Genomic DNA, 25,184 nt, shown 5'->3' with positions numbered 1-25,184 from the left:
TGGAAAGTTTTGTTCCTTTTGGCCATCTCTTCTGCTAGAAGAGTTTCTGAGTTATCTGCTCTTTCTTGTGAATCTCCTTTTCTGATTTTTCATCAGGATAAGGCGGTGTTGCGGACTTCTTTTCAATTTTTACCTAAGGTTGTGAATTCTAACAACATTAGTAGAGAAATTGTTGTCCCTTCATTGTGCCCTAATCCTAAGAATTCTAAGGAGAGATCTTTACATTCTTTGGATGTAGTAAGAGCTTTGAAATATTATGTTGAAGCTACTAAAGATTTTAGAAAGACTTCTAGTCTATTTGTTATCTTTTCTGGTTCCAGGAAAGGTCAGAAAGCTTCTGCCATTTCTTTGGCGTCTTGCTTAAAGTCTTTGATTCATCATGCTTATGTGGAGTCGGGGAAGTCCCCGCCTCAAAGGATTACGGCTCATTCTACTAGGTCAGTTTCTACTTCCTGGGCTTTAAGGAATGAAGCTTCTGTTGATCAGATTTGCAAAGCAGCAACTTGGTCTTCTTTGCATACTTTTACTAAATTCTACCATTTTGATGTTTTCTCTTCTTCTGAAGCAGTTTTTGGTAGAAAAGATCTTCAGGCAGCTGTTTCAGTTTGATTCTTCTGCTTATAATTTCATTTTTTTTTCATTATTAAGATTAAAAACTTTATGATTTGGGTTGTGGATTATTTTTTCAGCGGAATTGGCTGTCTTTATTTTATCCCTCCCTCTCTAGTGACTCTTGCGTGGAAGTTCCACATCTTGGGTATCTGCTATCCCATACGTCACTAGCTCATGGACTCTTGCTAATTACATGAAAGAAAACATAATTTATGTAAGAACTTACCTGATAAATTCATTTCTTTCATATTAGCAAGAGTCCATGAGGCCCACCCTTTTTGTGATGGTTATGATTTTTTTGTATAAAGCACAATTATTCCAATTCCTTATTTTTGATGCTTTTGCTCCTTTCTTATCACCCCACTTCTTGGCTATTCGTTAAACTGAATTGTGGGTGTGGTGAGGGGTGTATTTATAGGCATTTTGAGGTTTGGGAAACTTTGCCCCTCCTGGTAGGAATGTATATCCCATACGTCACTAGCTCATGGACTCTTGCTAATCTGAAAGAAATGAATTTATCAGGTAAGTTCTTACATAAATTATGTTTTTCTATTTCCCACTACAGGCAGTGAGGTTTGCTGTTTGAGCACATTTTAGATGGCTTCATCATGGAATGTTAAGTACGATTTCTATGTGAGCCTCATTTAAACCTATGCAGCCTAGACTTTCATAGAGGTTTATTCCCCTCCTAAATTGTTTAATATCAGTTTTTATGTGTACTGATAATACTGCCACAAGGATATGAGGGATGCGTTTTTTAATTATGGGAGTGTTTATTACAATAAAACATATATCCCGCAGTTATATTTTTCAGGATTTATTTTCTTATACTAAATACTGTGTTTTTACTAGTATTTGTCGCCATCTGGTGGCAACTCATTGCAAATGCATTCTTCTTTATTATATTGTCATGTAATTAAAGGGACACTGTACCCAAAATTTTTCTTTCGTGATTCAGATTGAGCATGAAATTTTAAGCAACTTTCTAATTTACTCCTATTATCAAATTTTCTTCATACTCTTGGTATCTTTATTTGAAAGGCAAGAATGTAAGTTTAGATGCCGGCCCATTTTTGGTGAACAACCTGGGTTGTCCTTGCTGATTGGTAGATAAATTCATCCACCAATTAAAAAGTGCTGTCCAGAGTACTGAAACCAAAAAAAAGCTTAGATGCCTTCTTTTTCAAATAATGATAGCAAGAGAACAAAGAAAAATTGATAATAGGAGTAAATTAGAGTTGCTTAAAATTGCATGCTCTTTCTGAATTACAAAAGAAAAAATTTGAGTTCAGTGTCCCTTTAAGGTGCATTACATTTCCCTCTCATCCTGTAGATAAATCTTGAGGGGCTCTCATATGATTAATTCACTTTCTCTGTTCTATTTAGCAGGGATTCATATATTATTTATCCCCACCTGCTGGTGATTACAAATTTCTACAGTTTGTACATTGTAACTATTATTATTATTATTATTATTATTATTATTATTATTATACTTTACATTGTAACTATGTTTTTAAGGATTGTCACCATGTTCATGGTTTATCCCTATCATTTTTAAGTGAATGTATATACTGGGCATTGTTATCAATATGTGTCTGATTATCCTATCTCACATTTCCTGTATGTTTTAGGTATTATTTCCATCTTCATGGTTTATCCCTCTCTTTCTACAGTAAGGTTTATTTAGACTTTGTTTTAAACATTAGGTCTACTTATTTTATCCTTGTCTGCTGTATATATATGTGAGTGTTTTTAGGGATATTATAAATTTGTCATAATTTTCCCTTCTTTTCTACAGTAGAATATATGATATCTGTTATGAGCACTAGAACTGCTTAACTTATCTTGTGTCTGCTGTGCATATTTAAGACATAAATTGGGGGATATTCATTTTTACATCATTTATCCTTTTCTGCCTACCGTAGAAATATCTTCTGGATATTGTTATAACTCTTTTGTCGGCTTATCTTTCCTGTTGAGCATATTAAATATGTCTTTAGGGATTATCCATGTTCGTGTTTTATATTCTTTTTTTTTTCTGCGGTAGAATATATACGGGAGATTGTTATAAATCTGACCACTTGTGGTTCAGTGGGTAAGCCTCCAATCTACCAGCTTGATTCCTGTATTAACCCTAGCTTACCTTACATCTGTGTATTCAGCAATGCTATGGCATTTAGGGGAAGTCTGCGTGAAGCAGGCTATAGTATATAAGTGAGTCGTTATGACTATCTTATTTATCGTATGGGTTTAGGGATTATCAACATTTATTTGAGTTATCTCTATCCTGATTCAGTATATGTATATACTGATATTGTTAATAGCATTATATCTGCCTATTTTTGCTCTATACATTTTAAATGTATGCTCTAGGGATTATTAACTTTATTGTTGGCCCTTTCCTACCATAGATTATTCATTTTAGAGGTTATGTTATGAGCTTTATCCGGCTTATCTTATATATTTCTTCTGTTCTCTTTTTTAATAGTGCCATTCTGTGTTTTTTCTTTTAAACAAACACTTTCTATTTGTCCTTCTTTTCATTTTGTAAGATCCCTTTCGGATCCTCTGTTGTGGATTCTCTACTCACAGGGTGGAAGGTGAATCTGGTATATTCTTCCTTGCTGCCAATTTCCAGGGTATATTTTTTGAGAATGTTTCATAGCCTCAAGCTACATGATGATTTATTGACAGAGGTCAGAAGATCCAATCTTTTGCTGCCTGTCTTCCCTGTAGTCCTTAGTTCGTCCTTTGGTGGCACTGGGTATGGACGTATTTGGTCAAGGGTATTATTCATGGACATTATCCCTTTTGCTACTCTGACAAGGGAACGGAGACCCCTCGGTCCTCTCTCAGAAGATTCCCTTGCCCTCCGGATAAGAGATTCCTGTTCTGGTGGCTAGCTCAGGAACTTCTGCCTCAGGGCACATGCTTCCTGAGACCGTCTTGGGAGAGTGTGTCTTCAGATATCAATCTTTCGAGCTGGGGAGCAGTTTGGGTGTCCTTATGAATCTGGACTCAGGAGTCTGCCCTCCTAAATAGTGTCCTTGGGTTGAGAGAACTCTTCAAAGCTCTGTTATCTGGCCTCAAGTTAGTTTGCTCCGGTTTGTCACAATTCAAATCGGACAACATTTTTCGAGGGCATCTTTCTCATCCTGGGAGGAACTCTGAGTTTCTTTAGCTATAAGTTTCTTTAGCTATAAAGGTGGTGACTCGCATATTTCTTTGGGAGGAGTCCAAGAGGTGTCTCTTATTCTGCCTTCCACATCCCAGGAGTGGTTTTCTAGGAAGCTGAATATCTGGGCAGGCAGACCTTTTATACAGAGGAGTGAGCTCTTCCTCTGGAAGTATTCTCCATGTTAAATTGAGAGTTTATGAATGAATTTGGTGGCATCTCGTCTATCGCCAATCTTCCAAGGTTTGAATCATGGTCAGAGTTCCGCAAGCAGCTCAGGTCATTGCTCTGACCGTTCCTTGGGACTTCGGTCTCATTTACCTGTTCCTTCTGTTTGCCCTCCTTCCTTTGGGTGATAGCCCATATAAATCAGGAGTAGGCTTCGGTGATACTAATCGCTCTAGCTTGGCCTCGTAGAATTTGGTTTGCGGTTCTGGTAAAGATGTCGTCCTTTCCTCCGTGGAAATTGCCTCTGAGGAAGGACCTTCTACTTCAGGGTCATTTCCTACATCCAAACCTAGATTCTCTGTAGCTGACTGCTTGGAGATTGAATGCCTAGTCTTGTCTAGACTAGGTTTTTCCGATAAGGTGATTGTTAATATGATTCAGGCTCATAAGCCGGTGGTGTACATATGTTTTCTGGTATGAATCTAGGGGTTCCTCTTGGAGTCAGGTGAGGGTACCCCATTCTGTCCTTTTTTTCAGGAGGGCCTGGAGAAGGGCGTCTCCATCGGTACTCTGAAAGGCCAGATCTCTACCCTTTCAATCTTTTGCATAAACATCTGGCTGACTTCCAGATGTTCTTTCTTTTGTTCAGGCCTTAGTCAGAATCAGGCCTGTTTTTAAGTCTGTTGCTCCTCCTTGGAGCCTTAATCTTGTTCTTAGTGTTCTGCAGCAGGCTCCTTTTGAGCCTATGCACTCTTTTGTTTTTAAATTATCTTGGAAGGTTCTGTTTCTTCTCACTATATCTGCCCATAGAGTCTAAGAGCTTTTGGCTCTGCCGTGTGAGCCCTCTTACCTTATTTTTCATGCGGATAAGGCGGTCCTTCATACCAAATAGGGATTTCTTCCTAAGGTGGAGTTGGACCGCAATCTCAATCAGGAAATTGTCATTCCTTCGTTCTGTCTTAATCCTTTTTCTCATAAGGAACGTCTGTTGCATAACCTGGACGTTGTGCGTGCGCTGAAGTTCTATCTGCAGGCTACTAGATTTTTGACAATCTACTACCTTTTTTGTCGTATTCTCTGGTAAATGTAAGTGCCAGAAGGCTGCTTCTTCTTCTCTTTCTTTTTGCTTGAGAAGTGTTTTTTCGGTTGGCTTATGAGACAGCTGGAGATCAGTCTCCTGAGAGGATTACGACTCATTCCACTTGGGCTGTCTCTTCTTCCTGGGCCTTTTAAAATGCGGCTTCTGTGTAACAGATCTGCAAGGCGGCCTCTTGGTCCTCGTTGCATACTTTTTCTAAATTTTACTAATTCAATGTTTTTGTCTCAGCTGAGGCTATTTTGGGGAGGAAAGTTCTTCAAGAGGTGGTGCTTTCTGTTTAGGTCCGCCTGTCTTGTTTTCCCTCCCTTCCATTAGGGATGGGCGAATGTTTTTAAAAATTTGAAATTTAAAACGAATTTTGATACATGTGTTCGTTCGAATCGAATGTTTATATAACATTCTATTTTCGAATTTTCGTTTTCAAATTTTTCATAAAATTGGAAAATATTTGTTCGAAATAGTATTTCTAGTCTACAACTGTGTTTAATAAATGTAATATTCTAATGCTACATTCGAATTCGAATGTGACATTCGAATTCGAAATAGTATTTCTAGTCTACAACTGTGTTTTATAAATATAATATTCGAATGTGACATTCGAATTCGAAAGTGACATTCGAAAACTGTAAATAACATTCGATAATAGAACTTTTAAGAATATTCTTTCTTATCAACATTTTATTATGTAATTTGAAATTCTACAATAACATTCGTTCTAACATTCGAATTCAAATATAAACACATTCTCCCATCCCTCCCTTCCATTCTGTGTCCTCTAGCTTGGGTATTGGTTCCCACTAGTAATTAGAATGGATTTGTGGACTCTCCATGCCATTGGAAAGAAAACAAAATTTATGCTTACCTGATAAATTCTTTATTTTCCTGGCATGGAGAGTTCACGACCCGTCCTTAAATTGATTTAAGACGGCTTTTTTTTGTATAAACCTCAGGCACCTCTATACCCTTGAGATAAGGATATGTGTGTGAAAAAAATATTTGTTATTCGAGTATAATCCCCAAAGTAGAAAATAGGGAGGGTGCTCAGTGTAAGACGTTTAAGATAATTGTCAAATGTAAAGAAAAGATACACCATAAAGAGTGAAGGAAACAACGACATACAGTAGGTAGAATAAAATATAACCTTTATTGGATAAATAAATAAAAGAGGGGGGGGAAGAATACCCCTCAATATTAAAAAAAAATATGTGTATAACGTTAAGTCTAATAGGATAATAGTATAGAAGGTGAAAAACACCCTAACTATATATGTCTATGAAAAGAGACAGGGTCAAAAAAATACTATATATAAAGCTAATATAGAAATAGGACCATAGTCCCACAGGATCAGGTGATATCGTACCACTAAGTTAAAGGATTACTTTCTGTTATAATTTTTAAGCTAAACAACTAACATATTAAAGTTAATAAACATTAATTAAAACCTACTGACCTATATTTTCTCCAAAACAAAGTTTCATAATGTTCTAAAAGTTATATCTTTTATTCGCTGATGATGTCACGTTATCCTGCCCACTATTTTCAGCACTGTGTGTTCAAAATACTTAAACCAATAACTTTGTGTTTAAAGCGCCATTTTGAAACCTAGGTATTGTAAACGGATTGGTACAGAGCAAAGGATAATCACGGAGTGGGTTTGGAAAACAATTAAATTTGCAGACAAGATTTCTGATATACGGTAGAGATATGTTAATGAAATGCTATTGATAAAAAGCGTATTTGGGGTAGTTAGTTAGTAACAGGCATAGAAAATATTTACTTACAGTGGCCCTTTAATATGTTGACACAGTAGCGTTAATCAAATTAAATTGAAACTCAGTCACTGTGGAACATATTTCACACAGCTGGCTAAGACCAATGGTATTCAGTAAGTAACAGTTAGATTATAACAAATGTCCATATTAGAGTACTAGTATGTAGTTAGGTCTAAGGGATATAATCCCCAGTGCGGTACCAATAATCTGCGATGTCGGTCCTCATCTTCAGCCAGGCAACACAGAGGTCCTCTTCATGCGGTTTCCAGCCGCACACTGAAGATTGAATTCAAGGTACCCCTTTTATATAGGTGTACCCTTGCATTCCTATTGGCTGAACAAATTAAAATCAGCCAATAGGATGAAAGCTGCTTTCATCCTATTGGCTGATTTCAATTTGATTAATCAAATCAGCCAATAGGAATGCAAGGGTAATGACCTACAAAAGGCCCTTTTAAGAGCTATTGGTAGTCTATTTGTAGATTAGTTTTTTTTTTGAGGGGGGTATTAGACTAAGAATAAAAAAAATGGATAATTTTGTTTTTGTAAGGGTAGTATTTTTTTTTTTAATAGTAGGGTTTTTTTTTTTTTGTTTGTTTTTTTTTTTTTTTAAATGAATGTTAAGGTTTTTTTTTAGTTTAAGCTTAGGTTTTAATTTTGATTTACAGGTAAGTTTTAATTTTTGTTTAAGGTAGTTTATTTTTACTTTAATGTATTTTAATTGGGGTTAAGTTAGGGGTTGTTAGGTTAGGGGGTTTAGATATTAGTTTAATACTTTGCGATGTGGGTTAATTATTTTATTTAGTGGTTGCGAAGCGGAGGGATAGCGGTTTAGTGCTTAATAGTTTATTTAGTTTGCGATGCTGGGGGGTGGGGTTTAGGGGTTAATAGATTTTTGTGTGTTTGCGATGTGGAGGGGTGGTGGTTTAGGGGTTAATAGATTTATTTAGTGTTCGTGATGCTGGGGGGTGGCGGTTTAGGGGTTAATAGGTTTATTTAGTGTTCATGATGCGGGGGATGGCGGTTTAGGGGTTTATAGGTTTATTTAGTGTTTGTGATGCGGGGGATGGCGGTTTAGGGGTTAATAGATTGATTTAGATACTTTGTGATCTCCATTGATCTCTATGGTGGAATACGTGCACATGCACGCCAAGTCGGAAATTGGTTTGTTTGCGGTATGTGGGTTAATGCAGCATAATGCACGCAAAAAGTATGTTATTTTAAAACTTGTAATGGCAGCGCATTGGAAATTGCGAAAAAGGGAAGTTTGTTCAAAGCGGATTTGCCGCACGACTTGTAATTTGGGCCTCTGTCTGTAAGGTTTGTGAGACGTCTATTATACTGTCCAGTGAGACAATCTCTCTATAACAAAACAGACACGCGAATATCCTACACTTACAGACATATACACCTCATTCTGTCTGTAAGGTTTGTGTGACATCTCTTATTCTATCCAGTGAGATGATCTCTCTATAACAAAACAGACATGCGACTATCCTACACCTAGTTACACATACTGTGTTTCAAGCAAGGTTCTGATGTTGTTGATGCTGTAATTGTTTTAACTGATTAGACACAGGTTCCTATTTAATGTGCAAAATGTTATGTACTAGGCAGAAATACCAATAATGATACACTGAGAAAGTTGCATGATCTCACCTCATCTCAGCCCTGGTCCAATAAATAAATGAGTGCCCCATCACCCAAACGCTCCTTGCACCTGGGAACAGAAAAACAAAACACAAAGAATACTATTAACAAAAACAATCCCTCCCTTTTACCCTCAACTCAGGTCTTACATACGACCTATACCGTGCCTACCCCCATCTCCCAATATGCTTGACCACATCCTCCCCCAATCCCAGCATCGAGGCCTCAGTTGCCGCCCCAATACGGAAGGAATGTGACCCAAATTATAACGGGGACAGCCCTAAAAAAAACATAGTTCCTTTTAAGACTGCCCTAAACTGATATTGTGACAGCAAGGACCAATCTGAATGAATTAATAGCGGGCCCCCCTGCACAGGCTGTAGGGCCGCATACTGTGCCAACACTCTACAGGGACAGACCTCGCTGCCACTAGGGAATAACACTATACTCCTCCCCTTCCCACACTGGTCAGTCTTACTGTGTCTCAAAAACATGTCCACCCTACCAGCCCCCCATACCACATTGTCGACGCCTGGTACCCGCTTACTCGGGCTAACCAGCTCAGAAATCCTAAAGGCCCCGAAAAAGGCTAAGACGAAGGCCATGCAAAATAATGAAATCTCAAAGGGGGAAAAACAAATATTGGGCAGGATTCCCCAAATTCTCACCAATAAGGCAAAGGTAATGGGCCGTCTTTTATCTCTTCTCTGACCCTTCTTCTTCAGACCCTTGAGGACCTGCCGAACCCAAAAGGCTTTGGTCACATCCCCAAGGCCCAACATCCTAAACCTGAAAGCTAAGGCAGACAGTCTCCTGTCCATATTAGCCGAAGACAGGCCCAAGCTACCCCAATGCCACAACCACTCTAAGAGGCAGCCCGTAACATCATCCACCCCTTCCTTAACCCCAGCGTGCTGCAACCATTCCTCCCAATCCCACCAAACTCTAACATAGGCAGACCAAGTACCTGAAGCCAACAAACTCTTTACCAGTCCAGCCAGTCCTCCTCCCCAAGCTTCCATAGCTGATCCGGATACTGCCGCCCCACCTCGTCCACCTGAGGGGCCAACTCTCGAAAACGACTCCACTGAAATCGAGCTAAGGCGTCTGCAATCAGATTACACTTGCCAGGAATATGCCTAGCCCTAACCAAAACATTAATACGCAGACACTTAAGGACCAACCATCTCAGCAACCGCAAAACATTGGGGGTAGAGGCCGATAGTGAGTTGATTGCCGCAACCACACCCATATTATCTGTGTAAAACAAGATAGATTTGTTCCCCAACTCCCCCTCCCAGACAAACAAAGCCACAACAATGGGGAACAGTTCCAGGAATACCAGATTCCGAACCAAATCTGTTGCCACCCAGTCCTGCGGCCGCACACCATTGCCCCTGAAAATAGGCCCCAAACCCATGTACCCCAGAGGTGTCAGTTACCAAATCTAATTCCTGGAACAAAGCCGCCCCATTAAAATCCCTAAGGAACCGCAGCCATACAGCCAAATCATCTTTCAACCCCCTTGAGACCCTCACAAAATGATGAGGCTTACAGACCCCGTCCATAGCCAACGACATCCTTCTGCAAAAAACCCTACCTATGGGAATGATTCTGCACGCAAAATTCAACTTCCCCAGGAGGGATTGAATGTCCCTCAATGTCACCTTGGATATGCCAAGGAACCGCCAAATCATGCCTACCAAGTCCTCAACCTTATCACGAGGCAACCTACACTCCATCTTGACTGAATTGATAGTGATGTCCAGAAAACTAAAGACCGTCACAGGGACCTCAGATTTTTCCATGGCAATGTGTACCCCAAACTCCCTAGCCACTAGATAAAAGCAGTCCCTCAGCCCCCCACAATCCTCCGATCTGGCCAGGCCCACAAACAGAAAATCATTGAGGTATTGCACCACTGATGCAAAACCCGACCTGACTTTTACCACCCACTCCAAGAAAGTGCTAAAGCACTCAGAGAGCACGAAATGGAACACCCCATGGGGAGGCAGAGATCCACGTAATAGGCACCGTCGAAACAACAACCCAGTAGGTAATGAGAGGAAGGATGAACCGGTAACAACCGGAAGGCCGCTTCTATATCAATCTTGGCCAACAACGCCAAAGGACCAGCCTCCTTCACTAGTTGGACAGGTCAAACGATGTATATGATACAGAAGCCATCTCATCCGGTATACCATCATTCACGGAACCCACTTTTGGGAAGGACAGGTGATGTATCATCCCGGGGACCAGCCCAAGAGGTGAAATTCGCAACTGAGGGATTGGAGGGGCCCCAAAAGGACCTGCCATATGCCCCAATGCTACCTCCTTATCCAATTTTTCCCGCACAACAACAAAGGCCTGAAACCAGTTTGTGAAATTTTTTGCTAACTTCCTATAGCGCTTCTTGGAATCCTCAGGGATTTCGAAAGATTGGTCCAGAGGCAAAAGGGAAAACAACTCAATGAATTCCCTCTTCCATATCTTTTCCCTCAATTCCGCCGTGAGATGCATGCCCAACGGGCCAATGGAACAAAGACAGGACCACGATAAGGCGGTGACCACAATCTTAGGCTCCGGGACCCCCGCCCCCTTCCCTAATGCGGTGACAGCAGCAGGGGGGCCACCGTAGCGGACTGGCCCTGAGGGTCAACCACCGCCACTAGACCAGACCCAACAAATGGCGACCCTACTGTGACAGTACTTGCTACAGGAGCTACCGGCAGGACCCACGCACTAGACACCGCCCCAGAGCCCAGCGACCCAGCGCCCTCTAGCCTCGCTAACAAGTCACGTAACCCCTCCACCACAGTGACCACAACAGAATCCTTACAGACATTCACCTGTATTCACCCCAACACCCTGACCCACCATGGCATTCCTGCCCGTACCATTTCTTGCTTCCTCAGCCCTCTGGGACTGACCCGAGTGGGATACAGCCGTATCTATCTTCTGGCTCTGGAACCCGCTACCGCCAGGTTCCATAGTAGCTGCCTGATCCTCGCCTTGGTGTCCTGTAGCCTGCAAAAAAGACACATGTGACAAGCCCACATACCCGCACCTGTCTGCGCTGTGGAAAAACCCAAGGCACTGGCCGAAGCTCCCCCCCTACCCCTCTTTGGAGCCATGGCCTCGGTGTCTCCCTGACCTAGATGCTCAGCCCCATACTTCCTGCACTGTCTGCCCCTAGCGGGCATCCCACCACCCCCGGCCTATACGGCCAGTTCACATTACCAGTAGTCCCTCTAGCAACAGAATAATTACCCCTCCCCACTTTACCCCTCTGGCCGTGGCCGAAGCCCCTGGCCATACTCACCGACTCCCTCAAGTCATTTACTTCAGCATGTTCCTCAAATGGAACGCCATCCTCCAAATCCAGCCGGATGGTCTCAGTCCATGAATCTTGCAGGCCGTAGGAATGCCCTCTCAGGCCGTCACCCCCAACAGCAAGCAGGCCGGAAGAAGTCCCTGGCCGTGACACCACATCCCCCACATCTGCAAAAGAAACATCTTTAGGCTCAGTCCCAACACCCTTGACAGGGACATCCCTACCCAACACCCCCCCCACGGCCCCTAACGGCCGAGAAGCCCCCCCTAGCTACACCTGTGAGCATAGACTGACTCTTAGGACCCCCCGTTTGAGTGGTGGGCGGGACCATATCCTAACAAAGGGTAAGGTCCTCAAAGTCATCCCAGGACTCACAGACCCCATGGGACTCAGGACTATCGCCCCCCCCCAACTACATATATGCCCTGAGGGACCTCGGTAACTCCTCTTTTCCCATTGCCCCTGGCCGTATCAGAACCCACCACTAGAGCCTGGACCTCCAAATGCGGCTTCCCCCCCCCCACCAGGCCGTCATCCCCAGCCGTAAGTGCATCACCCGCACCCCGGGAGCCTTCCCCCCCTCTACCGTCACTGCACCTTACCACCTCAGGCCCCCCTGGGCCATGACACCTGTCAAGCTGCCTCTCTCCTTCTCCAGGCCAGCACAGGCCATCCACTCCCGTCTTTCCCGTTGCCAGACTCTTACTGGGCTGCTGCGTAGCTCTTGAGACCTCCTGCGCCACGGAATCTGCCGCTGCCACCTTCCTCGACGTCCTTCTGGCTCCCAGACTAGGACTGCCTCTTCTACGGCCACCAGAACTCCTCCCACCATCCGGACTCAGGCGAGATGGGGCTTCGAGCGGCGCACGGCCTGGTCCTTACCGCAATATGTTCCTCACCGCCGGCAGCACCAGGATCCAGCAGGGACCGGAGCTTCTTCTCCAGCCAGGTAGGACCTTTTTCCTCCGCAGCGTCCCTCAATTGAGACAGCAGGGCATCAAGCTGAGCCATACCCAAGACTGAGCGGGAAGAAGCATGAAGGAGCAAGTGTGTAAGCTGTTGTCACCACAATGTTTATTCACAAGTGACTTCCTGCCTCTTCCCGCTCAGCCCCTTAAGTATGGTTCAACTTGAACCAACCCCTTCCCCTCTACCCCAACCAACCAAAAGGGGACCTCTTCCTCCCTTAGGTCAAAGTCCCTTCCCGTTCACCCTGTCACTCACAGGGACTTCTGTCACTGTAGTATGCGAGAGACAGGCAGGTTACTGAGCTCTGGGCACATATCTAGTGAGGTCTGTACTGTAAGTCAGTAAGTCACACTGATGTCACATGACCAGCACTAACTGATAACATTGTGCGCATGTGCTGTCACTGTAGTATGTGAGAGACAGACAGGTTACTGAGCTCTGGGCACATATCTAGTGAGGTCTGTACTGTAAGTCACACTGATGTCACCTGACCAGCACTAACTGATAACATTGTGCTCATGTGCTGTCACTGTAGTATGTGAGAGACAGACAGGTTACTGAGCTCTGGGCACATATCTAGTGAGGTCTGTACAGTAAGTCACACTGATGTCACATGACCAGCACTAACTGATAATATTGTGCTCATGTGATGTCACTGTAGTATATGAGACACAGACAGGTTACTGAGCGCTGGGCACATATCTAATGAGGTCTGTACTGTAAGTCACACTGATGTCACATGACCAGCACTAACTGATAACATTGTGCTCATGTGCTGTCACTGTAGTATGTGAGACACAGACAGGTTACTGAGCTCTGGGCACATATCTAGTGAGGTCTGTACAGTAAGTCACACTGATGTCACATGACTAGCACTAACTGATAACATTGTGCTCATGTGCTGGCACTGTAGTATGTGAGACACAGAGAGGTTACTGAGCTCTGGGCACATATCTAGTAAGGTCTGTACTGTAAGTTACACTGATGTCACATGAACAGCACTAATTGATAACATTGTGCTCATGTGCTGTCACTGTAGTATGTGAGAGACAGACAGGTTACTGAGTGCTGGGCACATATCTAGTGGGGTCTGTACTGTAAGTCACACTGATGTCACATGACCAGCACTAACTGATAACATTGTGCTCATGTGCTGTCACTGTAGTATGTGAGACACAGACTGGTTACTGAGCTCTGGGCACATATCTAGTGAGGTCTGTACTGTAAGTCAGTAAGTCACACTGATGTCACATGACCAGCAATAACTGATAACATTGTGCTCATGTGCTGTCACTGTAGTATGTGAGACACAGACAGGTTACTGAGCTCTGGGCACATATCTAGTGAGGTCTGTACAGTAAGTCACACTGATGTCACATGACCAGCACTAACTGATAACATTGTGCTCATGTGCTGTCACTGTAGTATGTGAGACAGACAGGTTACTGAGCTCTGGGCACATATCTAGTGGGGTCTGTACTGTAAGTCACACTGATGTCACATGACCAGCACTAACTGATAACATTGTGCTCATGTGCTGTCACTGTAGTATGTGAGAGACAGACAGGTTACTGAGCTCTGGGCACATATCTAGTGAGGTCTGTACTGTAAGTCACACTGATGTCACATGACCAGCACTAACTGATAACATTGTGTTCATGTGCTGTCACTGTAGTATGTGAGACACAGACAGGTTACTGAGCTCTGGGCACATATCTAGTGAGGTCTGTACTGTAAGTCAGTAAGTAACACTGATGTCACATGACCAGCACTAACTGATAACATTGTGCTCATGTGCTGTCACTGTAGTATGTGAGACACAGACAGGTTACTGAGCTCTGGGCACATATCTAGTGAGGTCTGTACAGTAAGTCACACTGATGTCACATGACCAGCACTAACTGATAACATTGTGCTCATGTGCTGTCACTGTAGTATGTGAGAGACAGACAGGTTACTGAGCTCTGGGCACATATCTAATGAGGTATGTACTGTAAGTCACACTGATGTCACCTGACCAGCACTAACTGATAACATTGTGCTCATGTGCTGTCACTGTAGTATGTGAGACACAGACAGGTTACTGAGCTCTGGGCACATATCTAGTGAGGTCTGTACTGTAAGTCAGTAAGTCACACTGATCTCACATGACGAGCATTATACAGGCTCAGAGATTAAAGCTTTTATTGATTTTATTGGACTCATCTTATGTTTTAATTTCAGAACCTAAGAATTCCCAGACCAACCTGTTCATCATTGTTGCTGCTGTTGGAGTTCTGCTGATTATCGCAGCTGGGGTTGGTGGATACGTTATATACAGTAAGTGCACAGGACTGAAACTTTTTGTTAAAGGGACATGAAACGCCACATTTTCTTTCATAATTTAACAAGCAATTTTTAACAACATTATTATTTACTTCTATTATCTAAAGGTTTAACTTTGTTATCTTGTATAAATGTGTATGTTCTGTCTGAATCACAGAAAACCTTTTCTCTTGTTAAGTGTAGTCAGTCCACGGGTCATCCATTACTTATGGAATATATCTCTTCCTAACAGGAAGCTGCAAGAGGATCACCCAAGCAGAGCTGCTATATAGCTCCTCCCCTCACATGTCATATTCAGTCATTCTCTTGCAGCCTAACTAAAGATAGGTCGCTGTGAGAGGTCTGTGGTGTTTTTTAGCTTAGTTTATTTCTACAATCAAAAGTTTGTTATTTTAAATGGCACCAGAGTGTGCTGTTTGTTCTCAGGCAGTATTAGAAGAAGAATCTGCCTGCGTTTTCTATGATCTTAGCAGACGTAACTAAGATCCACTGGCTGTTCTCATCTGAGGAGTGAGGTAACTTCAGAAAAGGGGAATAGCATGCAGGGCCCCCCTGCAAATGAGGTATGTGCAGGCTTATTAATAACAATTCATAACTTTTCAAATGTATGTTTAAAACGTTTACTGGCATGTTAATCGTTTTTTGTGAGGTACTTGGTGATATAAAACTTATTGGGGCATGATTTTTACCACATGGCCATCTTTGTTTTCTGCATAGAAACAGTTATCTGAGCTTCCCCACTGTTGTAATATGAGTGGGAGGGGCCTATTTTAGCGCTTTTTTGCGCAGTAAAAATTCAGTCACAATCTGTCTACTTCATCCTCCATGATCCAGATCGTCTCTAGAGAGCTCAGGGGTCTTCAAAATTCATTTTGAGGGAGGTAATCAGTCACAGCAGACCTGTGACAGTGTGTTTTGACTGTGATAAAAACGTTAATTATTAAATTGTTATCCGTTTTTGGGTATTAAGGGGTTAATCATCCATTTGCTGGTGGGTGCAATCCTTTGCTAACTTAATACATTTACTGTGAAAAATTGGTTGCTATAACTATTTTGGTTCATTGTTATTTCAACTGTGACAGCTTTTTGTGCTTCTTAAAGGCACAGTAGCGTTTTTTATATTGCTTGTAAATTTATTTAGAAAAGTATTTTCAAGCTTGCTAGTCTCATTGCTAGTCTGTTTAAACATGTCTGACACAGATGAATCTCTTTGTTCACTATGTTTAAAGGCCAATGTGGAGCCCAATAGAAATTTGTGTACTAATTGCATTGATGTTACTTTAAATAAAAGTCAATCTTTACATGTAAAGAAATTATCACCAGACAACGAGGGGGAAGTTATGCCGACTAACTCTCCTCACGTGTCAGTACCTTCGCCTCCCGCTCAGGAGGTGCGTGATTTTGTGGCGCCAAGTACATCAGGGAGGCCCTTACAAATCACTTTGCAAGACATGGCTACTGTTATGATAGAAGTATTATCTAAATTGCCAGAATTAAGAGGCAAGCGCGATAGCTCTGGGTTAAGGACAGAGCGTGCGGATGAGGTGAGAGCCATGTCAGATACTGCGTCACAGTTTGCAGAACATGAAGACGGAGAGCTTCATTCTGTGGGTGACGGATCTGATCCAGGGAGACTGGATTCAGAGATTTCTAATTTTAAATTTAAGCTTGAGAACCTCCGCATATTGCTAGGGGAGGTATTAGCGGCTCTGAATGATTGTAACACGGTTGCAATTCCAGAAAAATTATGTAGGTTGGATAGATACTATGCGGTACCGGTGTGTACTGACGTGTTTCCTATACCTAAAAGGCTTACAGAGATTATTAGCAAGGAGTGGGATAGACCTGGTGTGCCTTTTTCCCCTCCTCCCATATTTAGGAAAATGTTTCCTATAGACGCCACCACACGAGACTTATGGCAGACGGTCCCTAAGGTGGAGGGAGCAGTTTCTACTTTAGCTAAGCGTACCACTATCCCGGTGGAGGATAGTTGTGCCTTTTCAGATCCAATGGATAAGAAATTAGAGGGTTACCTTAAGAAAATGTTTGTTCAACAAGGTTTTATCTTACAGCCCCTTGCATGCATTGCGCCTGTCACTGCTGCGGCGGCATTCTGGTTTGAGTCTCTGGAAGAGGCCATTCGCACAGCTCCATTGGATGAAATTATGAACAAGCTTAAAGCACTTAAGCTAGCTAACGCATTTGTTTCTGATGCCATCGTACATTTAACTAAACTTACGGCTAAGAACTCCGGATTCGCCATCCAAGCGCGCAGAGCGCTATGGCTTAAATCCTGGTCAGCTGACGTGACTTCTAAATCTAAATTGCTTAATATTCCTTTCAAAGGGCAGACCTTATTCGGGCCCGGCTTGAAAGAAATTATAGCTGACATTACGGGAGGTAAGGGCCATGCTCTACCTCAGGACAGGGCCAAATCAAAGGCCAAACAGTCTAATTTTCGTGCCTTTCGTAACTTCAAGGCAGGAGCAGCATCAACTTCCTCCGCTCCAAAACAGGAAGGAGCTGTTGCTCGTTACAGGCAGGGCTGGAAAATTAACCAGTCCTGGAACAAGGGCAAGCAGGCCAAGAAACCTGCTGCTGCCCCTAAGACAGCATGAAGAGAGGGCCCCCTATCCGGAAACGGATCTAGTGGGGGGCAGACTTTCTCTCTTCGCCCAGGCTTGGGCAAGAGATGTCCAGGATCCCTGGGCGTTGGAGATCATATCTCAGGGATATCTCCTGGACTTCAAAACTTCTCCTCCACGACGGAGATTTCATCTTTCAAGGTTATCAGCAACCAAATAAAGAAAGAGGCGTTTCTACGCTGTGTACAAGACCTCTTACTAATGGGGTGATCCACCCAGTTCCGCGGACGGAACACGGGCAAGGATTCTATTCAAATCTATTTGTGGTTCCCAAGAAAGAGGGAACCTTCAGACCAATCTTGGACTTAAAAATCCTAAACAAATTCCTAAGAGTTCCATCATTCAAAATGGAAACTATTCGAACCATCCTTCCCATGATCCAAGAGGGTCAGTACATGACCACTGTGGACTTAAAGGATGCCTACCTTCACATACCGATTCACAAGGATCATTATCGGTACCTAAGATTTGCTTTCCTAGACAGGCATTACCAGTTTGTAGCTCTTCCCTTCGGATTAGCTACGGCTCCAAGAATCTTTACAAAAGTTCTGGGCTCACTTCTGGCGGTACTAAGACCGCGAGGCATAGCGGTGACTCCGTACCTAGACGACATTCTGATACAAGCGTCAAGTTTTCAAACTGCCAAGTCTCATACAGAGATAGTTCTGGCATTTCTGAGGTCGCATGGGTGGAAGGTGAACGTGGAAAAGAGTTCTCTATTACCACTTACAAGGGTTCCCTTTCTAGGGACTCTTATAGATTCTGTAGAGATGAAAATTTACCTGACAGAGGCCAGGTTATCAAAACTTCTAAATGCTTGCCGTGTCCTTCATTCCATTCCACACCCGTCAGTAGCTCAGTGCATGGAAGTAATCGGCTTAATGGTAGCGGCAATGGACATAGTACCATTTGCGCGCCTGCATCTCAGACCGCTGCAATTGTGCATGCTAAGTCAGTGGAACGGGGATTACTCAGATTTGTCCCCCCTACTAAATCTGGATCAAGAGACCAGAGATTCTCTTCTATGGTGGCTTTCTCTGCCACATCTGTCCAAGGGGATGACCTTTCGCAGGCCAGATTGGACGATTGTAACAACAGACGCCAGCCTTCTAGGCGGGGGCGCAGTCTGGAACTCCCTGAAGGCTCAGGGATTATGGACTCAGGAGGAGAAACTCCTCCCAATAAATATTCTGGAATTAAGAGCAATATTCAATGCTCTCCTAGCTTGGCCTCAGTTAGCAACTCTGAGGTTCATCAGATTTCAGTCGGATAACATCACGACTGTGGCTTACATCAACCATCAAGGGGGAACCAGAAGTTCCCTAGCGATGTTGGAAGTCTCAAAGATAATTCGCTGGGCAGAGTCTCACTCTTGCCACCTGTCAGCGATTTACATCCCAGGCGTGGAGAACTGGGAGGCGGATTTTCTAAGTCGCCAGACTTTTCATCCGGGGGAGTGGGAACTTCATCCGGAGGTCTTTGCTCAACTGATTCATCGTTGGGGCAAACCAGATCTGGATCTCATGGCGTCTCGCCAGAACGCCAAGCTTCCTTGTTACGGATCCAGGTCCAGGGACCCGGGAGCGGTGCTGATAGATGCTCTGACAGCCCCTTGGGTCTTCAACATGGCTTATGTGTTTCCACCATTCCCGATGCTTCCTCGTTTGATTGCCAAGATCAAACAGGAGAGAGCTTCGGTGATTCTGATAGCGCCTGCGTGGCCACGCAGAACCTGGTATGCAGACCTAGTGGACATGTCATCCTGTCCACCGTGGTCTCTGCCTCTGAGACAGGACCTTCTAATTCAGAGTCCTTTCAACCATCCAAATCTAATTTCTCTGAGGCTGACTGCATGGAGATTGAACGCTTGATTCTATCAAAGCGTGGCTTCTCGGAGTCGGTTATTGATACCTTAATACAGGCTAGGAAGCCTGTTACCAGAAAAATTTACCATAAGATATGGCGTAAATATTTATATTGGTGCGAATCCAAGAGTTACTCATGGAGTAAGGTTAGGATTCCTAGGATATTGTCCTTTCTACAAGAGGGTTTAGAAAAGGGCTTATCTGCTAGTTCGTTAAAGGGACAGATTTCTGCTCTGTCTATTCTTCTACACAAACGTCTGGCTGAAGTTCCAGACGTTCAGGCTTTTTGTCAGGCTTTAGCTAGGATTAAGCCTGTGTTTAAGACTGTTGCTCCGCCGTGGAGCTTAAACTTAGTTCTTAACGTTCTTCAAGGCGTTCCATTTGAACCCCTTCATTCCATTGATATCAAGCTGTTATCCTGGAAGGTTCTGTTTTTGATGGCTATTTCCTCGGCTCGAAGAGTCTCTGAGTTATCTGCCTTACATTGTGATTCTCCTTATCTGATTTTTCATTCAGACAAGGTAGTTCTGCGTACTAAACCTGGGTTCTTACCTAAGGTAGTTACTAACAGGAATATCAATCAAGAGATTGTTGTTCCATCACTGTGTCCTAACCCTTCTTCAAAGAAGGAACGACTTTTGCATAATCTGGACGTAGTCCGTGCCCTGAAGTTCTATTTGCAGGCAACTAAAGATTTTCGTCAAACTTCTTCCCTGTTTGTCGTTTACTCTGGACAGAGAAGAGGTCAAAAGGCTTCGGCTACCTCTCTCTCTTTTTGGCTTCGTAGCATAATACGTTTAGCCTATGAGACTGCTGGACAGCAGCCTCCTGAAAGGATTACAGCTCATTCTACTAGAGCTGTGGCTTCCACCTGGGCCTTTAAAAATGAGGCCTCTGTTGAACAGATTTGCAAGGCTGCAACTTGGTCTTCCCTTCACACTTTTTCAAAATTTTACAAATTTGACACTTTTGCTTCTTCGGAGGCTATTTTTGGGAGAAAGGTACTTCAGGCAGTGGTTCCTTCTGTTTAATGTTCCTGCCTTGTCCCTCCCTTCATCCGTGTACTTTAGCTTTGGTATTGGTATTCCATAAGTAATGGATGACCCGTGGACTGACTACACTTAACAAGAGAAAACATAATTTATGCTTACCTGATAAATTTATTTCTCTTGTAGTGTAGTCAGTCCACGGCCCGCCCTGTCTTTAAGGCAGATCTAAATTTTAATTGAACTCCAGTCACCACTGCACCCTATGGTTTCTCCTTTCTCGTCTGCTTTGGTCGAATGACTGAATATGACATGTGAGGGGAGGAGCTATATAGCAGCTCTGCTTGGGTGATCCTCTTGCAGCTTCCTGTTAGGAAGAGATATATTCCATAAGTAATGGATGACCCGTGGACTGACTACACTACAAGAGAAATAAATTTATCAGGTAAGCATAAATTATGTTTTTGTTTCATATCCCTTTAAATAATGAATTATAAACCAGTTTTTCAGGCTTTGTGTGCCTGTCAATAATAAGTGAAAAATGAACTCCTTAGTATGTTTGTGAGAAACATATAGGAGGAATATATAAGCTAAAATACACAGAGGTAGGAAGTGTGGGGGCAGCAGATTTATCAGTGCCTAGGGCAGTAAAAACCCTAAATACGCCCTTGGTCAAGTCAGTAACACACAGTATATAAACATATACAAATGGATCAGCACAGAGCCACTAACATATATAAATATAGGATAGATATGTACATCAGCACACAGGTCAGTAACACACAGTATATAAACACATACAGCACAGGACCACTAACATATATAAATATAGGATAAATATGTACAAAGCATCAGCACACAGGTCAGTAACATACAGTATATAAACATATACAGCACAGGACCACTAACATATATAAATATAGGATAGATATGTACAAAGCATCAGCACACAGGTCAGTAACATACAGTATATAAACATATACAGCACAGGACCACTAACATATATAAATATAGGATAGATATGTACATCAGCACACAGGTCAGTAACACACAGTATATAAACATATACAGCACAGGACCACTAACATATATAAATATAGGATAGATATGTACATCAGCACACAGGTCAGTAACACACAGTATATAAACATATACAGCACAGGACCACTAACATATATAAATATAGGATAGATATGTACAAAGCTCACAACCACACATAGCAGATGCTGTGTGTATCAGCACACAGGTCAGTAACACAAATAATATTTTCCCTGTACTCGTGATTATCTTAATGTCTTAGAAACAAACATTCCTAACCTTATTTTATTTACTTTTTAGGGAAGAAGAATCCTTATACAAGTAAGTTACCTGTTCATGTATATAAAATATTTTTCTTTACACTTATTATTGTGACGTGGCAAAATGATAGTAGTCTGTGTGCTCTGTGTGTGCTTTATATTCTCTGCATGTCCTTGTGTAGTAGTGTATGTGAGGAAGGGAGTGACATCACATTATATGCTGTATAAGTGATGTGTATACATGATCTGGTGTAGTAGTGTATGTGAGGAGAGGGTGACACTGTCACATTATATGCTGTATCAGTGATGTGTATACATGACATGGTGTAGTAGTGTATGTGAGGAGGGGGTGACACTTTCACATTATATGCTGTATCAGTGGTGTGTATACATGACCTGGTGTAGTAGTGTATGTGAGGAGAGGGTGACACTGTCACATTATATGCTGTATCAGTGATGTGTATACATGACCTGGTGTAGTAGTGTATGTGAGGAGGGGGTGACACTGTCACATTATATACTGTATCAGTGATATGTATACATGACCTGGTGTAGTAGTGTATGTGAGGGGGTGATACTGTCACATTATCTGCTGTAACAGTGATATGTATACATGACCTGGTGTAGTAGTGTATGTGAGGAGGGGTGACACTGTCACATTATTTGCTGTATCAGTGATGTGTATACATGACCTAGTGTAGTAGTGTATGTGAGGAAGGGAGTGACACTGTCACATCATGTGCTGTATCAGTGATGTGTATATGTGACCTGGTGTAGTAGTGTATTTGAGGAGGGGGTGACACTGTTACATTATATGCTGTATCAGTGATGTGTATACGTGACCTGGTGTAGTAGTGTATGTGAGGAGGGGGTGACACTGTCACATTATATGCTGTATCAGTGATGTGTATACGTGACCTGGTGTAGTAGTGTATGTGAGGAGGGTGACACAGTCACATTATATGCTGTATCAGTGATGTGTATACGTGACCTGATGTAGTAGTGTATGTGAGGAGGGGTGACACTGTCACATTATATGCTGTATCAGTGATATGTATACATGACCTGGTGTAGTAGTGTATGTGAGGGAGGGGGTGACACTCACATTATATGCTTTATCAGTGATGTGTATACATGACCTGGTGTAGTAGTGTAAGTGAGGAGGGGGTGACACTTTCACATTATATGCTGTATCAGTGGTGTGTATTCATGACCTGGTGTAGTAGTGTATGTGAGGAGAGGGTGACACTGTCACATTATATGCTGTATCAGTGATGTGTATACATGACCTGGTGTAGTAGTGTATGTGAGGATGGGGTGACAATGTCACATTATATGCTGTATCAGTGATGTGTATACGTGACCTGGTGTAGTAGTGTATGTGAGGATGGGGTGACAATGTCACATTATATGCTGTATCAGTGATGTGTATATGTGACCTGGTGTAGTAGTGTATGTGAGGAGGGGGTTACACTGTCACATTATATGCTGTATCAGTGATGTGTATACATGACCTGGTGTAGTAGTGTATGTGAGGAGGGTGACACTGTCACATTATATGCTGTATCAGTGATGTGTATACGTGACCTGGTGTAGTAGTGTATGTGAGGAGGGTGACACTGTCACATTATATGCTGGATCAGTGATGTGTATACATGACCTGGTGTAGTAGTGTATGTGAGGAGGGGTGAGACTCACATTAAAAGCCCCTAAGGCTTTGATAAGTTTATCAAAGCCCCTACAAAAACCTGCTTGCCGTATTTAACAAGCAGTGGTCAACAGACCGCTGCTTTCCTAACCTCTTCGCCACCTCTAAGGTGGCGAAATTCAATCTCCGTGGTCTAGTCCGACCGAGGAGATTGACAGCTCCTGCTCGCCCGTGACTGGCTGTGCGCGGGCAGGGATCGGGATTGCACACGAGCGCAAAATAGCCATTTCTAGATGGTTTATTGTTGTTTGCTTTTTGTCATTATGGTCTGTGCTATCTGATGAGTTCACCCCCTTTATTTCTTTCTAATGACACAGTGAGTCCACGGATCATTAGTAATTACTGTTAAGAATATCACTCCTGGCCAGCAGGAGGAGGCAAAGAGCACCACAGCAAAGCTGTTAACTATAACCTTCCTTCCCACAAACCCCAGTCATTCTCTTTGCCTGCGTTGCAAGGAGGTGGTAAAGTTTTCGGTGTATGATAGAAGTTCTACAATCAAGTTTTTATTATTTTAAAAGCAGAGTAGGTTTCCTCTGATCTTTCTGAGGTCTAGCCTGGTCCACGTCAGTCTCTTCAGTAGGGCAGTGGTGGCTTTTAAGCAATTGGGAACTTGTGAGGTACAATCCTCACTGCGCTTTCTCAATCATCTTTGCTGCCCTAATCTAAAAGCCTGAGTAAGTTTACTCAGTTCTTTCCTTTTTCACAGGTCCATGTGAGGAGAATTAACCTTTCAAACCGGGTGAGCTGTCCTGCTGCCGGACAGACTGATTTTTAGGTGCCATGTTTAATTTTTTTTTTGTTTAATTTTTTTTTTCAGGGTAAGAAAAATTCTGGCACTTGAGCAGCTAGCTCCATTTTAAATGTAAAGGGGACATTTCATTGTAATCCTTTTAAGGGTTAACAATGGCAGTTTGCAGGAACTGTGTGATGTTGTGTGGTGGCTCAGATTGTGTTCCTAGCTCCGGTTGTGATCCGGGCAGGACTTGTGTGTGATATGTGGTCCGTTTTGATATACAGATCCTGGTTAATTGCGGATCTTTTATTAGGGACATTTTTGCATCAGAACTTTCCTTCCAACTGCCGGGACGGCCCCAGATTAGAATAGGGGCGGGTCTTTCCAGAGGCGGCGGTTGTTTGGCGCACTTTAATTTCTCTCTGAGGAGAAAGTTTCAGTGCTGTCAGTTCTGGTTTGTGGTGTAGTTGTCGGCTGCTCCTCTATTGTCGGGCTCAGACGATGGATCGCAGGTCCGGAATTCAGTCGGTTCATTCAGTAAAGCTACCGTTGAGTGGTGAAATAGTTTCCAGGGAGCAGGACAGGTAGGCACCTCAGTAAAGTTGCTGAGGTGTAGAGGGTTGCCTGGGGAATTTGCAGTATATCTGTTCTTTTCTTAAATTAAATATTTAAAGGCACAGTAACATTTTGTGTACAGTTTAACTTTAAGGCTAAAATAAAAGCAGCTTTTTATTTTTTTCCTTTGGGGTTTTGTTTTTGTTGCAAGATGGACCAAGAGGCTTTGCAAATTGTTGCATGCAAGTTATGTTTTGATTCCCAGGTGGAACCACCAGTACCAT

General features: G+C 42.8%; 1 protein-coding gene across 1 annotated transcript in view; it reads left to right on the top strand.

The window, feature by feature from the left end:
• Positions 1–25,184, top strand: part of LOC128667033 (H-2 class I histocompatibility antigen, Q9 alpha chain) — a 554,857-nt gene that overhangs the window by 444,979 nt on the left and 84,694 nt on the right. The window contains exons 5-6 of the mRNA XM_053721895.1: positions 15,006–15,101; positions 21,942–21,962. Coding sequence (XP_053577870.1) covers positions 15,006–15,101; positions 21,942–21,962 — 117 coding nt within the window. The remainder of the gene's footprint in view (positions 1–15,005; positions 15,102–21,941; positions 21,963–25,184) is intronic.

This window comes from Bombina bombina, chromosome 7 (genome assembly GCF_027579735.1).
Source record: "Bombina bombina isolate aBomBom1 chromosome 7, aBomBom1.pri, whole genome shotgun sequence".
In the NCBI taxonomy this organism is placed as follows: Eukaryota; Metazoa; Chordata; class Amphibia; order Anura; family Bombinatoridae; genus Bombina; species Bombina bombina.
The sequence above is the reverse complement of the archived record's forward strand: the minus strand, read 5'-3'. Positions and strand labels throughout refer to the sequence as shown.